At 52.8% G+C, this 16,313-nt stretch overlaps 9 protein-coding genes across 9 annotated transcripts; 3 read left to right on the top strand and 6 right to left on the bottom strand.

The window, feature by feature from the left end:
• Nucleotides 1-1,644: 1,644 nt before the first annotated feature.
• RHO25_006884 (uncharacterized protein) lies at nucleotides 1,645-1,973 on the bottom strand (the record flags this gene model as incomplete). Its single annotated transcript, XM_023597679.2, has 3 exons — nucleotides 1,645-1,682; nucleotides 1,737-1,821; nucleotides 1,911-1,973. The coding sequence occupies 3 exons, from the start codon at nucleotides 1,971-1,973 to the stop codon at nucleotides 1,645-1,647; spliced, it is 186 nt and encodes a 61-aa protein (XP_023452535.1).
• Nucleotides 1,974-2,464: 491 nt separating this feature from the next.
• On the top strand, nucleotides 2,465-3,100 carry RHO25_006885 (uncharacterized protein; the record flags this gene model as incomplete). The annotated part of the gene is made up of 1 exon (XM_023597680.1): nucleotides 2,465-3,100. One exon carries the CDS (start codon nucleotides 2,465-2,467, stop codon nucleotides 3,098-3,100), a length of 636 nt encoding a protein of 211 aa, XP_023452540.1.
• Nucleotides 3,101-3,457: 357 nt separating this feature from the next.
• On the top strand, nucleotides 3,458-4,777 carry RHO25_006886 (uncharacterized protein; the record flags this gene model as incomplete). The annotated part of the gene is made up of 1 exon (XM_023597681.1): nucleotides 3,458-4,777. One exon carries the CDS (start codon nucleotides 3,458-3,460, stop codon nucleotides 4,775-4,777), a length of 1,320 nt encoding a protein of 439 aa, XP_023452541.1.
• Nucleotides 4,778-4,946: 169 nt separating this feature from the next.
• Nucleotides 4,947-5,513, bottom strand: RHO25_006887 (uncharacterized protein; the record flags this gene model as incomplete). The annotated part of the gene is made up of 1 exon (XM_023597682.2): nucleotides 4,947-5,513. One exon carries the CDS (start codon nucleotides 5,511-5,513, stop codon nucleotides 4,947-4,949), a length of 567 nt encoding a protein of 188 aa, XP_023452538.2.
• A 540-nt stretch (nucleotides 5,514-6,053) lies between these two features.
• Nucleotides 6,054-7,709, top strand: RHO25_006888 (uncharacterized protein; the record flags this gene model as incomplete). Its single annotated transcript, XM_023597683.2, has 1 exon — nucleotides 6,054-7,709. The coding sequence occupies one exon, from the start codon at nucleotides 6,054-6,056 to the stop codon at nucleotides 7,707-7,709; it is 1,656 nt and encodes a 551-aa protein (XP_023452539.1).
• A 306-nt stretch (nucleotides 7,710-8,015) lies between these two features.
• Nucleotides 8,016-8,676, bottom strand: RHO25_006889 (uncharacterized protein; the record flags this gene model as incomplete). Its single annotated transcript, XM_065602851.1, has 2 exons — nucleotides 8,016-8,140; nucleotides 8,292-8,676. The coding sequence occupies 2 exons, from the start codon at nucleotides 8,674-8,676 to the stop codon at nucleotides 8,016-8,018; spliced, it is 510 nt and encodes a 169-aa protein (XP_065458923.1).
• Nucleotides 8,677-9,010: 334 nt separating this feature from the next.
• RHO25_006890 (uncharacterized protein) lies at nucleotides 9,011-10,088 on the bottom strand (the record flags this gene model as incomplete). The annotated part of the gene is made up of 3 exons (XM_023597684.2): nucleotides 9,011-9,022; nucleotides 9,089-9,229; nucleotides 9,291-10,088. The coding sequence occupies 3 exons, from the start codon at nucleotides 10,086-10,088 to the stop codon at nucleotides 9,011-9,013; spliced, it is 951 nt and encodes a 316-aa protein (XP_023452542.1).
• A 507-nt stretch (nucleotides 10,089-10,595) lies between these two features.
• Nucleotides 10,596-12,319, bottom strand: RHO25_006891 (uncharacterized protein; the record flags this gene model as incomplete). The annotated part of the gene is made up of 3 exons (XM_023597685.1): nucleotides 10,596-10,849; nucleotides 10,910-11,125; nucleotides 11,176-12,319. 3 exons carry the CDS (start codon nucleotides 12,317-12,319, stop codon nucleotides 10,596-10,598), a joined length of 1,614 nt encoding a protein of 537 aa, XP_023452543.1.
• A 1,065-nt stretch (nucleotides 12,320-13,384) lies between these two features.
• RHO25_006892 (uncharacterized protein) lies at nucleotides 13,385-15,743 on the bottom strand (the record flags this gene model as incomplete). Its single annotated transcript, XM_023597686.2, has 2 exons — nucleotides 13,385-14,442; nucleotides 14,492-15,743. The coding sequence occupies 2 exons, from the start codon at nucleotides 15,741-15,743 to the stop codon at nucleotides 13,385-13,387; spliced, it is 2,310 nt and encodes a 769-aa protein (XP_023451728.1).
• Between the last annotated feature and the right edge of the window lie 570 nt (nucleotides 15,744-16,313).

Here is a 16,313-nt window from a genome sequence, read left to right on the forward strand (position 1 = left end):
AACTGGCAATATCTGTTGTCTGGTCCTGGCTCGCCAGTTCGTTGTTGGGAACTACGATTGCCATCCCAGCAAGATCTTCCGCATGCAATCTCCGGCCGTCACCCACGGTCGCCTCCACGCGAGTCGGATGCACGTGCAAGTTGCGAGGATGACGACTACCCGCAAGACACGGAGCGGTACCGGTACGGCCTACGGACTGTGAGAACTCTGGACTGTAAGGTGTGATGCGATTGGTCTGGTCTCCTAAAGTGCCTTCGCCGTGGTTGGTGGTGATAAAGGTGTGGTTCCACGAAACTGATCTGCGAACTGATCATGCTCCTGCAACTTCACCTTCGATCCTCCGATGTACAAGCAATACCTGTGATGCTGCCACTAGACGGAGGATGCAAGATGAACCCCCGGAAACGCAGAATTGCAGTGCCGCTTGTTACCTATCGTTCATTGTGCTCAGAAGTGTTGAAATATAGGAAGACCAGGACTCACCCTTCCTGGTCCATACAGCCTGCAAGCAAGAACCAGATGCCCGCCATGAAAGAACAGATCCTTAAGGACAAGAGATAAGAGCTGAGTGTGTTGATGTCAAAAAAATATCGAGTGTTGCCTGAGGGTGAAGCGGTCTCCCATACTTCACACCATTCATCCAACGCCTTCCCATCATGCTCCTATGCTCGCAAGAAGGCCAAAAAGTGTAGGGTCTGTCCCGGGATTGAACCGGGGACCTCCCGCAACTTGGATGCATTGCTGCTCCCTAAGCGGAAATCTGCGTTGTGTGTTAGAACGATGTTCAGGTGTCTGAGGAGCTGCTGGAGCTTTACTCACCATACCACTAGACCAACAGACCGATGACTAAGCAACGGAGATTGTCGTACAAGTCCTTGCAACAAAGCTCGTGGAAGTATGGAAGCACAGGCGGTAGTAGGTGAGCGAGGTGAACAATCATGCGGTATGTTTTCATGTCCGCTTCTTGCAAAAGCCGTACCTGTGCTTCACAAACCAGCGCCAGAGGGAGTACTTGCAACGCGGGTCCAGCAGAAGGCTAAGCTAAGGCAAGCATCCCATATGCTATATCATGCTTCAAGTCGAAGTGATGGATCGTGGCAGAATAGATCACTTCAAACCGTCCGCTGCTGCCCAACCTCGACGCGTCCGTGCAGTACGTGCAAGTAAATCAGTACGGACTAGGACTTTGTTAAAAGGCTATAAGTTCGGATTTTGTTCCAGCACTTTGGCACTTGCTAGACTTTGTATCCCCAGAGTTACAGGCGCGAAAAGGCTAAGCTGGGAACTGCGTTACGGCCTTTCTGCGAAGAACAAAGCCAGATTCGTCAGTGTTTCTTGTCAGCTTGAAGAGCTTCTCCAGAGAGCTGACCTAGGACCTGACCGACTGAGATTGGCAGCTACACAGACATTTATTTCCAGGAATTGAATATCATGAGTCGCAGAGAAATGTAGTAGCAGTCCCGGGGTATCAAATGCATTTCCATATCTTCTGTGCCTACGACCGGTGGCGAGAACTAAGCTCAGAACAAACGCCAGCCTCCGACTCCCCTCTCCAGTGAAATTTTGGTTGAATGTCCGATTTGTCGCCCTTGATGTGAATGTGGTAACTTGGCTTTCATGAAAGAGCCCTCTGATAACGGATGTCTATTTCTTGGCGCCATCGGCGGCCTTCTTGGCCTCAGCTGCGAGAGGCGTTAGTTTTGCACAAATCGCCACCTCAGATACTTGACACATACCGGCAGCCTGCTTCTTCCTCATAATCTCAGCGGCCTCTTCCTTGGCGCGTTGTTGCTCTGTGCCAGATAGCTTGTTCCCGGATTTCTGGATCTTCGGGTCAGCTTCTTCTGTCTCCTCATCAACAGAACCAGCAGCCCGTTCATGGCTGTGCCTCGGTGGCGTCTATGACTTACCATTCCAGCCAATTTCTTCTGGTTAGCCTCACGAGCCTTGTCACGCTGGTTTCCACGAGCCATTCTTGCGATCCGAGCTGAAGCCTACGGATGAGAGGAATCCGGAAGATGAAACTGGTAATGCCGCGACGGTGCGATGCTGTCTTTCCCACTGACTTTGCAGGTTCCGCAATCGGATGCTCGTGCTGGTATGTCTGGCAGTCTATGGTACGTAGATGTGGAAGAGAAAAGCGAACCTGCAGGAGCAGACAAGTCCAGAAGGCAAGAGAAGCCCAAATTTGGAGCACGGGCCAAGTCAGCCGGCCTTTGCGATGTGGTTGGCCGATTGCAGCGGCAAGGGCACCGCAAACCCAACTTCACCCAAGCTTCAACTTCTCATTTCGATGCTTGCAAGGAAGGGTTGTATGCTGGTGCGATCTCCGAACATTGATGCATGTGACGCTACGCAATTGTGATGGTATTGATTATTGACTTGGAAATTTGGAGAATCATATCACCCGGCTGCGCATCAAAACCATACTCGGTGGCAAGACCATCGGTCGAATGAACTGACAATGTCCGACAACGAGATCAGCATAGAACCCACATCAGAGTCAAGCCCATTTCTCACATTAGCCCCAGAACTTCGCAACAGAATCTACGAATACGCCCTCAATCTCAGTCAAGGCTCCGAAAAGCTCGATCTCAACCACTCTTTCCGAGGCTCCAACCCTGTATTTCGCGAGCCAGGTCTATTGACCACATGTCGGCAAATCCGCCACGAATCGCTCAAGATATATCTCTTGTCCAACAACTTCGCTATCAAAGTCTTTGACTGCGAAATATCCCAGCTCATCGCCTTCGAACAGAGATGCTCGGCTCTGGACGTCGCGAAGAATATGAGTGTCTCAATATGGCCTGCAACAAAAAGTGAAGACTTCGATTGGAAGGCGCTGTGGGACTGGGCGTTGTATGTTCATGCTGGAACGCCTTGGATTCCTGTGGAGGGAAGTCAACGGAGTGCGTATAGTCGCAAAGACCGGATCACTTCGACTGTTTTCACAACATTAAGAATTGCGTGGATGATGCAGGATGCACCTATTGGAAAAGCGAAGGATGCGTTGAGAGCGCATTTGTATTCTGCATATCGCATGCTTTGTGCTGGTAAAGGTCAAGAAGGATGGATGGCGCAGAAGGAGGTCTTCGTTTGAAGCCATGCGACAATGTGTAAGATCACCTCGTCATTCTCCCCTACCATGGAGCATGTACAGCACTCTCGATGTGCTTGTAGCATTGCATGCAACACTCGCTGCCAACAATATGGACATTCGGCCCTCAACCAACGGACGAACCTTCGGCTCCGAACAAATTCTTGGCACCCGATTGGCTCTCGAGCACAGCAAGGTGACGTCTCGACGAATCCTCGTGCAACGCGTATGCCACATTCGCAGCTATTTCTCGCAAGCAACGGGAAGATATAAGTACGACCATTGCCAATCTCTGTTCAACGGTAGGAATTAGCACAACTATTCCATCTTCTACAAGGCAACAAAACCACTTTAAGGACGATGTCCGCTCCATCGATCCTTATAATCGGCGCTGGCATTGCCGGTCCTCCGTTGGCATCTTTCCTCCTTCTTTCTCCTCTCCCAGCATCGCAGCTTCCATCCATAACAATTGTGGAACGACGTGCAGAAGATGATCAATCTAAGGGCCAAAACATCGACATCCGCGGGACAGGAATGCAAATTATCCGAAACCTAGGCTTAGAAGCTGCGATCCGAAATGCTACGACTGGCGAAGAAGGTTGTCAATTCGTCGATGACAAGGGTCGCGTATGGGCAAGCTTTGCGGCGGACAAGACTGGCCAGATTCAGACCGGCACGAGCGATATCGAGATTCTGAGGGGAAGACTAGCGGCGATTTTGTTGGGGAGATTGAAGAGTTTAAGTGATGATGTGAAAGGGAAAGGGGGCAAGGGAGTGGAATTCCTGTTCGGGGACTATGTGGAAGAATTTACCGATGTTGGAGAGAAGGGGGCGGAGGTGAAATTTGCGAATTCTGGGGAGAGACGGCAATTCGACGTTGTAATCGCTGCCGATGGATTGCAGAGTCGGACGAGGAGGATGGTGTGGGGTGAGAGTGGAGAAGAAGACAGGCTCAAGAGGTTGGGCATGTATGGCGGTTTCTTCAGTATGCCGAGCGCGAAGACGGACAGCGAGTGGCGAAGATGGTTCCATACCTCGGGAAGGAGAGGCATCATGGTGAGGCCTAGCGACGACCCGAAGATCACAACGGTGTTTGCGTATGTGATCAACGAGAACGATCGCAGGCTTGAAGACGCCGCTCGAGATGGACGGAAAGGCAGCGCCACCCAACGAGCTTTGTTGAAAGAGTACTATCAGGATGCCGGGTGGGAGTGTGAGAGAATCAATAGGGAGATGGAGATAGCCGACGACTTCTACTTCGATATGGTAGCTCAGGTGAAGATGCCAAAGTGGAGCAAAGGCCGAGTGGTGCTACTCGGTGATGCTGGATATTGTGCATCGCCAATAAGCGGAATGGGAACGACCTTGGCACTCAACGGAGCGTACAGCCTCGCTGGAGCCCTGACTCGTAATCCGCACGATCACGCTGCGGCATTCGAAGAGTACGAGAACAGCATGCGGCCTCTCGTGGACCGCGCTCAAGCATTACCACTCGGTGGCAGAGTGCACTATCTCATCAACCCGGAGTCAGTCTGGGGTGTATGGGTTCTGCATTTGCTGTGCTGGTTCTTCTGCCAGTCTGGCATCGCAATGCTGCTCGCGCGGTTCCAAGGTCCTCCAGCAAATGCCGTGCCTATCAAAGAGCACGGCTTCACGCAGGCAGCTGAATGGCGAGAGTAATGCTGAGCATTCGCGTCGGACAGTGGCCCGTCGAATATCCTCCGAAGTGCTAGAAGCTGCACCTACGTTTCCTTCGTCGGTCCACGTAGATGTGGGTAGGTTTGAAGTTTTCCAAGCCACAGAAGGTAACATGAATTCTCTTATAACAGTGAAACACTCTTGTTCGATCTCAAGCTCCTTTCAGCTCATATCTTGCCTTCTGCAATTCCTCCAGATCCAGCGGCGCCAGCTGTTGCCTGACGAACATGGTGAGGCCCAGAATGATAGCAGGTAGACTCTCTCTCCACGCGTCGTCCAGACTCCCTTGTCTCCAGCTCACGAACGCAGCAAGTGTCAACAGTGCCGCAAGCCCTGCATTGAGACAGACCAGATACTTCTCAACTGGGCTCTTCTCTGCTTCAACTCGATATACCGCTCTCTTGCCTTTCCTCTCCAGCTTCTCAATCGGCATGAAATGCAATATGTAAGCAGTACATGCCAGACTAGAAATACCGAGGATCGCTATCAGTCGCTGGCGAGCAGTCGATGCTGTAACAAAAGTGTAGAGAAAGACGAGAGACGCGATGAAGGGTATGCTGAGAAAGGCTCTGCGGTAAAGTTCGTTCTTTGCGGAGTCTTCTGCTTCGAGGTCGGCTATGAGCTTCTCTTGGTGCTCTTCGTCGAGATCTTCGGGCTCGTTATCGTCGTCTTCGGAAGGGTAGCGGAATGTTCTGCGTAAGCGGGCTGCGGCCATCATAGCCTTGGAGGGAGGACACGCTGCTGTGTGGGTTGGATGATTGGGATATTGCATTTGGGGTCGACGGTCGTCAACATGCGCGGCGATGCTTGCCTGGCGGTGGCACAGCTCGGCCACCTATGTTTGGAGTGAAGCACATGCTGGCGGAATTGTTGCCTGTGTCGAGCTTGCAGGTCCCACGCTTGCGTCACAAGGTGGGTGGTCTTGGACATGCAAGCCACCAACTTCTGGCAGGTGAACCTCACCTTCTTGCAGCTTTCATCGGCGCCGGAACATGCCTGCGGCACGGAGAAAGAGCTGAGAAGGAAAGCTCCTACTTTCCATCCACCGTCAAGGCCAGCATGCTCCATTTGCCGCTTCGCCGGTGGTCGGCCGCAGAAGCTGCCTGCAGCTCCATCCTGTAGCCTTCATCTCGCGACAACTAACTCATCGCCTCTGAGAACACGTAGATACAAATAGATTGATCTCGTAGACACATCTATTGCCTTCAGAGGCACCGATATCACGCGATACGACGCAGCTACAAGCTTGAGAACGACCATGGCTTCGCTCCCCACCAGAGAAGCACCGGACTCGAGCGCTGCTCAAACAAACGCCAACAAAATCCTCGTCAGTATCCAGGACCAACTTCGCGGCCCAGGAGGCGCCGTCGCTATTGTCAAAGATGGCGAGACTCTTGCCAGGCATACATATGGCTACGCAGATCTCGATCGCCGGATCCCCCTCACGCCTCAAATGCACATGCCAATCTGCTCCATCTCGAAGCAAATGGTCTGCTTAGTGCTGGTATCTCTAAAGTACGAGCCGACACCGCTGATGGCACAGTTCTCTGGGGATATCTGGGAGCAGCTTGCCGTGGAGTTGCAAAAGGTGCTTCCTCACCTGGTGGAGCGTGGTCTGACAGTGCCCGATCTCTACAACATGCAATCCGGGATTCGTGACTATTGGGCAATGACTACACTTTGGGGTGCTGAACCTGAAGGGCAGTTCAGCATCGCCTTGGACGCACCACAGGCCATTGCACGGACCAAATCTTTCCACTTCGAGCCTGGCACGGAGTACTCCTACTCCAACGTCAACTTCCACAACCTTGGAAGCATGATCGAAGCTGTGGCCGGCCAGTCCCTGGGTCAGCTTCTTGATGAGCGAGTCTTCAAGGCTGCTGGAATGAGAAGTGCGGCCTTGTGCCCAAATACAGCTGGTCATCCTTTGCCCGTTATTGGTTACGATGGTGACGAGAAACATGGCTACAAGGCCGGCATCAATCGGATCGAGTGGTCAGGAGATGCTGGAATAGTTGCTACGCTAGACGACATGATCGCATACGAGAAGTGGCTCGACAAGACTTATGCTGCAGAAGGCAGTCTTTACAACACAATAGCCAAGTCTACAACTTACAGAGATGGCTCAGTCGCAAAGTATGGCTACGGACTCGCTCGCGGAGAGACTGCTGGTAAAGCCTGGCTCGGCCATGGAGGTGCTCTCAGGGGATTTCGACTGTGGCGCATGCATTTGCCTGAAGAGCATCTCTCAATCGTGGTGATGTTCAACCACGAGGGAGATTCTGCTGCGCCCGCTGACGCCATCCTGAAACGTCTGCTGAACTGGCAAGAACCTGAGAGAGCCTTGAGCACGGCAGAGTCCAACCTTTTCGGGGCCTATCTGGATTTCGAGACTCAGCTTCTAGTTCGAGTTGAGAAGTCTGATGATGAAGGATATGTTAACGTCACATATCACATTGCCCCAGAGAAAACCAGGCTGACAAGTGGCACAAGTGTTGAGTCAAAGGGCATGACTGCGAATTTAGAAGCCGATACTTTGCACGTACAACGCTTGCGCGACAACAGAGCCTTACAGGCGAAGCGTCTTACCGATCTAAAGGGCGAAGAGGCATTGCCTAAAGGTGACCAGTATACGGGCAGCTACCATTGCGCTGATTCTGATAGCATTTTCCATTGTTTCGGAGCAGGCTCAATGCTCTACGGCTCCTTTGATGGTTTTCTTGGCAATGGTCCAGCGCATGTGATGCGATATATCGGCGAGGATGTTTGGCTACTTTCGAATCCGCGTGGAATGGATGCACCTGCACCTGGGGATTGGACTGTTGTGTTCAGACGAGACGGCAGTGGGGTCGTCACGAATGTCACGATCGGATGTTGGCTCGCAAGAAGGAATGCCTATACCAGGGTCTCGTGAAGATGATCACTACCGAACCGATTTATACGTTGCAGTTCTGGCCGTCTCAGGCCTGCTGTGGACTGGATAGCCGTGTGTTCAGCAGGGTCCATCGCATTTGTTCCGCTCTCGTACACCACACTTATTCCAACCCTAACTCTATAGCATGTATCGCTGCTGACGAATGAGGAAACCTAGCTTCGTCAACTGACGACTGCGATGAACTAGAAAGTCCTCTCTGATTCCCGACTGGCCCGCGCGTCCTAGCGTTCCTCCAACTGCTGCTCACATTTAAAGCGATTGATCAGAGTTCACTCCCAGTCAGCACTATTGGCGTATCGGACCATTCTCATCGTACACTCCCTTCTTTGTCGCCATGGCATACCCCCACGTGATCCGCGTTTCTACAAATCTCAACGACATCGGATCGTTAACCATTCTTGCGTTAATGCCTGTCAGACATGGTCAGCATCGGCTCAAAAACGTCAAGGCTTTCGCTGCCAAAGCCATCAATCAATCATGGCCGATCCCTTGACCACGATTAAGAAGAATGACGACAGAATCATGAACCTCAAGAAAACAAAACTCAAAGAACGGGCTTACCCATCTTCCTATTTCCTCCCTCAGCGACGGATTTCTGCGGGTACCAGAACATCAAACACCCGCACTTCTCACAGAACACGAACCACTCTTCATCATCGCCCCACGAATACGTTTTCGTTGGAAGCACCGAGGTGGCTGAAGAAGTGCGGTCCTCTCCCCCCGCTTCCATCTTGCCATCTTCACGCACACGATAATCCGTAACTTCGATGCTGTTGACTTTTATGCCGTGGCCGTCCTTGTCATGGTAATAGTAGGCCCACTGCGCTCCGTGACGACGGCAGAGCGAACATTGACATTCGTTGAGGAATTCTGGTGGGTGTGTAGTGGTGACGACAATGGCGTTGCAATGGCAGGAGGTCTTGAGTGGTGGTACAGAAGTGGACATGGTGTCGAAGTTGCTGAGACAGATTGTATTGCTGAATGAAGAGGAAATCGTAAATGTTCTAGTTCTTCAGCCGAGGTTGATGTTTATGGAGTAGTCGTTGCGGGGAGCTATTGAATTTGCAACGACGATCGACGACGTGCACCGTGTACGGGCGCGTAAGGCCGCGTTCTTGTATCTTCGCGCGTTGTCGTACCTGGTGCCTGGTCGCTTACTAATTCCATGCTACGCAAACAAAAGGCAGGTGTCACTCATGCCTCAAATATGGTGCCTCGCACAGTGCATGCTACCGGCTCTTCTGTCTCTCCACCCCACTCGATCGCCTCCGAACAACCTTTCACCCAACGATCTGCAGGTCATAGTCAGTAAACATACTTCTGTGGCTTCAGAACACAACTTTGCATAAAGTACTTACAACAGGATTCAAGAGACCTTGGATCGACGAGTTCTCGTCTCCATTGTCCACGTATGTTGGTCCACAAGCCTCAAAGTACGATCCATCTTCTGCTCCTTCCAGCGTATCGCTGCAGCCCATTGTAGTGCCATTGGCACAAAACTGCGCGACATGTCAGCAACAATCACACAAAGAAACTTGCCAGTCACCGAGAAAAGCCTACCGAGATCGGCGTCCAACCCAAGAAGAACATCTGCCCTGTCGAGACGGCCACGCCTCTAGTGAGGTTTGTGGAGCTCATCGCGGGGAATTTGCGTCCTTCTGTTGCATTGCTGAGAACGTCGAAGAAACCGTCGTACATGGTTTCTGCAGCAGAGCTTCCATTGAAAGTGCGATTGTTCTCGCTCAAGGGAGTCTGGACTTGAAGATCAAAAGTGCAGAAGTTACCACCCGAGTTAGTGCAGTCGTAATTGTCGCTGACTTTCTTGCTTCCGTGCACAAGTGACGAGTAGGTCCGGTCAATGTCAAGAGAGCAGCCGGAGTTGCCACTCTGGCGCTTGACTAGTGCTTCACTTGCAGCATCCTCCAGATCTCTTAGAGAGTGAACAATAGTCGCTTGCGTGGGTCCAATGAAAACGAACGCGAATAGCAAGGCGGAGATTATCCAGCTGTATCGTGGCATCGATGAGCGGAAAGCGGAGGAGCTGAGAGTCTCAGTGTTATTGGACATCAAGTCTCCTTGACAGAAAGGACCCCATCCATATCCGGTCTCGACGCCTTCGTTCGCACAGCGTGTCCAATCGCTCATTGAGTCTGTCGTTTCACAATAAAGCCAGCATTGGTATTCTTGAATCGTGGCAGAGCCGCAGCAGCGTTCAGCTATAGTGCGGTTCGTTTGGACACCGCAGACGCGGGTGCCAGTTGCGTTGGCGACGATAGGAGTACCAAGGATGCCTGAGCAGTTGAGAGGTTGTCCTGACACTGGCCAGAGCATTTGTGCATCGCTGTATGAGCCGTCCATGATGGCGAGAGTGACTGCCGGTTTTCAAAGTATAGAAGAAAAGTCGGTGGTTGTCGAAATGTAGCAGCAAGCCTTGTGGTGAGGACGTGTCGAGAGGATCAAGTGGAGGTCGAAAGCTGTAGATATCACAGAACCAAGTGACTCTGACGCTGCAATGCATACCGGTCAGGCCAGAGATCTGCGTGTATATGAATCCTTCTCTGTTTGTAGAATAGAGGTTGGGGCTCCGCGGTGATCTGCAACACCAATGCCTTGTCTCAAATGCCAAGCTTCCTTCGCGGTTACATTTGGACTGTGCCTCTGCTTATGACGAGCATCCCACAGCCGCGCATCCGAGGAGAACATTGGCATAAATGCTTTTGTAGGCAAATGTGCTGTCATGTGCTGTTGAAATGCTGGGACTCTAGTCGAGTCCTCACTCTTGCTCGATCGTGTCCGGATAGAAACTACGGCGACCCAAAGTTTGACATACCACATTTGCCGAACTTAGCCACTTGGTGCATTTGTTCAAAGAGTATTGAGCTCGACACCAAAATCCCGACAGAAAGCTTGCTTTGGATCAACGACTGCGTCTCCAGAGGTTTGAGACGGGCCACTCGAAGTCACATGGGCCAAAGTGCTCATCCTTCCAACAGCATATTTCGTGGTATCGAACGAATGGCTTTGCATGTCCAGTAGTCTTCGATAGCGAGTGATCTCAGATGACCAGAACTGTATGTCATCGTCAGAGCTTGAGGCGTGCAGCACAGAAAACATGAAACCTGTATCGCAGAAGTCAGAGCCTTGGATAAAAAGCACCCAAATATTGCAACATAGCTTACCGCCTGCCATCGCAAAGTTGAGCTGCGAGATTGGCGACCACCAGAAAGCCCGCAGTCTAGTCACCTGTAGATTCTCGAGCAACTTGGAGATGGCGATAACACATTGCCTGGACTGAGTGCGGACATGCTCCCAGAGTGGTTCGGTGGGCGGGAGGCACCGCAACAATGCCCGATACAGCACAACTTCGATGGTGTAAAACGCAAGATCTAATGTGCCTACCTTCGGTAAGTTGTCAAATCTCAGTCGATGCTTTAGCAAGGCTTACCAGTAGGGTCGAGAACTAGATTAGCAATATGTTCCGGTGGTGCGAGGCACCGTGTACGGAGGTCAAGGAGCTGTTGCTCAAAATGAGCCTTCATACTTGACAGCTCAGTGGGCGATGTCTTGGTCATTTGTTGCGCAGCTTTCAGCGTGTAGAACATCGTCAAGACTTCGGCAAGTATCTTCGTCATAGCAACCATGGCCACGAACATTTGCGCACTCGTTCCAGGCAACACAGCTTGATTCACAGTAACAGATGAAATCTCCCCGGGCGTGAGCAAAGCCATATCGAAAGAAGCTTCGTGTATGAATGGCGGCCGTCCGAGGCCTAATGCTACCCACTGGTCGAAGATGTACGCGGCCGACCAGATCCTCTTCCGTCGATTGCGATCTGTAGAGGACAAGTTCCACTGTGCTGAGTCTACGTGGAGACCCGCATCATAGCACATCGCGACCAGAGTCCCAATCTCTGCATGGACACCAGCCGTTCCAGGAGAATGACGGACGCGATCACAGCGCTGAAGGAACAGGAGTGCAGCTTCTATGGTGTCAAGCCGTGGCGTCCGGGCTTCAACTGGAAGAGCTTGCGAGACGAATGCATCGATTGATGCAATGGACAGACCCGCAGCCGGTGGACAGAGTGGCTGTGCTAAGATATACATTGCCGCCAACAGAAGCAAATCGATCTTGTTGCCTTTGACGAATCGTGCTGGATCTAGCAAGGGAAAGGAAGGGTGCACGACCTCGAAATAGGTTGACAATAAGTCGTGATGCAGCGGGTATGCTGCGTCCAACAGCGAGCTTGGCGGATAGTAAGACGACCTGGGGTTGAGAGAGCTGTCTGGCTGGGCTGTGAAGAGAGATGGAATCCTGCTGTTACGTTGCAGCATCAAGCAAGCCCAGTCTCCACTCTTGTAGTAATCCGATTCGTTGAAGTTGGCGTGCCGCAACACGAAGGGATCTTGGTCGCTGGACAGACCCACGTGTTGTGATATCCATTCAGAAGAATCTTGGCTATTGGTCGGGGGTGGTGGCAATGGTGCTGCTTCACAAGCATCACCTTGATTCGAGCTTGGTTCAGTCGTCTCAGCTGGGCGACGTCGCCTGGGCGTGGGCCCTAGATCATAGCTACAGTTCTGTGACTGCATTCGACACAAAGAGCACGCAGCATCGCCAGGCTGGCGAATACAGCAGACCTTTCGCCTTCTGCATATATGTCAGTATCAAGAATCTGACCCACAGGGTTTGGTGTGCTACTCGCCTGCACGCATCGCAAGGCCTTTCCTTCCGGCTCTTATACTTTCTACCCTGGGCAGGCGAATGTGCTTGGATTGGAACCTCCATCAGCGACTCGCATCCAGATACAGCCTACCATTGTTTGAACAGGCGTAGAACCAGGTACCAGGCATGTTGACACGAGACATTGTGTTGCCCGTCGCTGGCCGATACTTGTCTCTTGCACTACGTACAGAGTGCGATAAGCAGTAGGAGTAGAGAGATAAGGATGCCGCGGCCTAGCATGATCGGCGTAGCGTAACCCGACTGGCGCGAGAGGTTGCTGATAAGAGATATACCTTCTGTCGCCATTTCGTGCCTTTACATTGTTATTCTCGCTCGCTGTGCGACTTGCTGATGTTACTGATTATTGTACGCGTTGCCCACACTCCAGTCAGGAGCGAGACCTGCGAGAGACATTATCGAGGGGGCATGATACGATCGTCATTGATCTTCGGAGTGGCATGAGGTTCGGATGCTGGGTCTCTGACCTAGGACTTGGCCGTCGAGAGAACGAAGCCATCATCATGTAAGACTGACAACAGGACCTCAGATGAGGCATCTGATGAATAATGTTGTGGAGCGAAGAGGAAAGAGAAGCTCAGCAGCTGCTGCTGCGTGAGGTGCAAACGCGCCAAGCTTCCAGCCACGCGGCAACCACGGATGGGGTCACATCGTGTGCGTCGAGACATTGATGAAGCATTGTTCAAGCACTGAATAACTTGTCATTCCAAGCGATCTATCTTCGGGTATGGTATCGTGATATTCCTCAACTCCTGCTTATCCTAGCTCACTCAGCTGCCGCGCCGAGAGCAGGTGGTATCAACGCGCAAAAGATGATGCAGCAGAACAACGAATTGTCGCGCTGAAAAACAAGTCATAGCCGCCCCGTCATATACTGACGCCATCCATGTTGTCAGAAAAGTGACTCGCTGCTCCTATCGACCTTCAAAGTCACTCAGATAGTCTCCGGTGGCGTTTCCGCCGTACGCGCCAAATTGCGACTGATTTTGTTGCTGCTGCATTCCTCCCATGTGGTTCATGCCCATCATGTTCATTTGATTCATGTTGTTCATGTTCATATTCATTCCGGTCATGTTTTGATCCTGCTGACCAAAGCTGTTTTGTTCGTTTTCCGAGTAGTCCTCGTAGCCGCTGCCCGTTGCATCGAAAGAGCTGCGTCCGCTGTATGCATCCTCGTCCGGTGGCGCGCCTGAGGGTATGCTGTTCCAATCAATATGCTGTAGAGCAGGATATTGTGCAAGCAATGCTTGCGGTAGAAAGTTGCCCATGTTCAGCTCTGGTTGTACCATCATAGGCTGAGGTGCAACAAGGCCTTGCGCGACTTGTGCTGCTTGTTGTTCTTCCATGAACGCCTTCTGCCGCTCTGCCGCTTCCTCATCTAGTAGTGGCTTGATACACACTCTACCGGCCTCGGATCGGAAATGACGCCCAAGAGCATCGGCGCGCGCGAATCGTCTGCCACAACCCCACTGCGATCCAGTCTGAAGTGTGCCTCGACACACAAACTTCTTTTCGCCGGAATGCAGGCCTTCGTGTCGTTTCCGATCATGCTGTCGTGCGAAGGCTTTTCCGCAGACTGTGCAGACGAATGGCCTCTCGTCGGTATGTGTCCGCAAATGTGACCGCAGATTGTACGCACGAGTGAAGCGTTTCGGGCACAGGTTGCATTGGAACGTGGCTGGATGCTTTTGCACACGCTTACTGTCCCCACCTGTGCTAGGCGATCGTGCCGGGTCGGCCAGATCCAGAATGTAGTCGCGCTGGTCCGAAGCATTGCTTGAGCTACGCGCGCGACCTGCCGATCCGCTCCGGCCTCGAGCAGGTGACGAGGACCGCGAGCCGTTGCGAGAATCATCGACAGCCAGCAGACTCTCACTGCCCGCTGATGGTGAGCGCCCCCGCCCTCCTAGCAATGCTGGAGAAGGAGATCGAGATCCTGCGTGCGAGTCTGATTTGGCACGCACACGATTTGCTATAACGGATTAGTAAACGCAGACGAACGAAAAATAAACGAGGCTTACTTCGGATTGGAGGGCTCAGCGCATCTGCCGACTTCTCTATGCCCATATTCTCCGTAGGAACTCTTGAGGGAGGCGCGAAGTCGATGTTGATCTCGGGAGGACTCATATGGTCTGCCATCCCACCACCGGGACTTTGATTGTCGAGATTAGCTGCTGGAAATGCTTCTTGTCCTAAACCTGGGAACATCTCAAGGCCGCCATTCTGAGTGTTAAACTGTCCGTTCATCGTAGATGTCAGTCCAAAATTATTGTCAGCTGTGAATTGCGGCAATGTCTGTTGTGACTGTGGCATGAGATGTGGAGAGTGGCCGGGGCTGTGTCCAGGACTGTAAAACTGCTGCTGCTGCTCATTGAGATTGAAGTTCTCAAAGCCCAAACCAGTGTTAAACGTCGGATCTTGGGCAGGATTGAGCATAGGCGATGAGTGCTCAAAAGCGTCCAGCGTACCGATGTGCGGCGACGCTGCATGGTTCGAGGAGATATCCGAAAGGTTGTCTGAGGGTGTCCGCTGGTGCGATCGATATGCGCCCATGTGCTGCCACTCATTACTTCCACCTTGGGGATACCGAGCACTCGATGGATCGAGCGACTCTGAATTCATTCGCGGTCTGTTCATTTGCTGCGCATAGCTCGCTTGCTGGAATCGTGGGGAGGCATGTGGGCTGGGACTGCCTGACAGCCGTCTGGCTTGTTGCTCGGCGAAGAGGTGCGGTGGGGTGGGCGAATGCGACTGTGTCATGGCCGCCATAGGATCGAGCGTTTGGTTGATCGTCGTGTTGGTCCCGGGTTGCTGATTGAGCAGATCTAGACCGGAGGGATCGACGCCGTCCAGGACGTTTGGATCGAGACTCGAGCTCGAGCCAAAGTTCGCGTCGAAGGTGGGAAAGGCGCTGCTGACGCCGTTGGGATCCTGAAAGCCTTGCGACTGCAAGTAATTGTGGTTGGACGTGTTGTTGGCCAGCGTCTGCTGTTGCGACTGATCTGGGAAGGCAGTGTAGGTGGGGGCCAGGCCGAATTGCGCCTGAGACGAGAAGTCGGTGTTGAAGGTCGGGTCGCTGAACTGGCCCGACGTTACATTCAGGCCTGTCGCGAAAGCATCGGTAGTGAGGCTGGTGTTCTGGAGGGTGGCACTGTTTGCGGCGCCGTCGAAGGATGATGCCAGAGGGGACGGGTGCGGCGATGCCGAAGTCGAGTGCCTTATATGGTTGCTCGTCTGACCCGCCGAGGGCGAGCGTCCGCGGTGTGCGTCCATCTCTGAGCCCCGGTCGCCTAGCAATGAGGAGAGCTGGGTTCTGGTCGTCGCGGCTAGGAATAGAACAGGCGTGCTTTTGGCAGAGGTGCAGTCAGAGCCAGCACACAGCGCACAAGACCGCCGGCGCTTCTCCCGCCTCTGAAGGATTGCGGCCTAATCTGAACCTGAACTAGGATGTCACAGCTGCAGCAGCTACGCCAGCGCGCAGAAGGGACAACAGGTCGGCAAGAGGGCTGACGCGCTACTGCGATCTGTCGCGGCGTGTCGGTGGGCAGATTGGCGAGGGTCTTTGCTTGGGCGTAGTGGGCGCAGTCGGCGTGTGTGAACCTTGGATTGTGCTCGCTATGGGGCGAAGCACCTGCACCACCGCCCACAGCCTGTCGGCAGGCGCTAGGAGGGAATGTGGCCAGCCGCGAGCATCAAACGTGACCTCCGTGCGACTGCGAACGCACTGCAGAGCCTGCCATTCGCGCGCGCACTGCTGTCCTGCATGAACTGACGTCTGACCGCTGCAATCAAGAGCACGACCAGAGGGCTTGATAGTCGTGGCTCTTCGTCATGGCCGACGGA

This window comes from Cercospora beticola, chromosome 4 (genome assembly GCF_033473495.1).
Source record: "Cercospora beticola chromosome 4, complete sequence".
NCBI lineage: Eukaryota > Fungi > Ascomycota > Dothideomycetes > Mycosphaerellales > Mycosphaerellaceae > Cercospora > Cercospora beticola.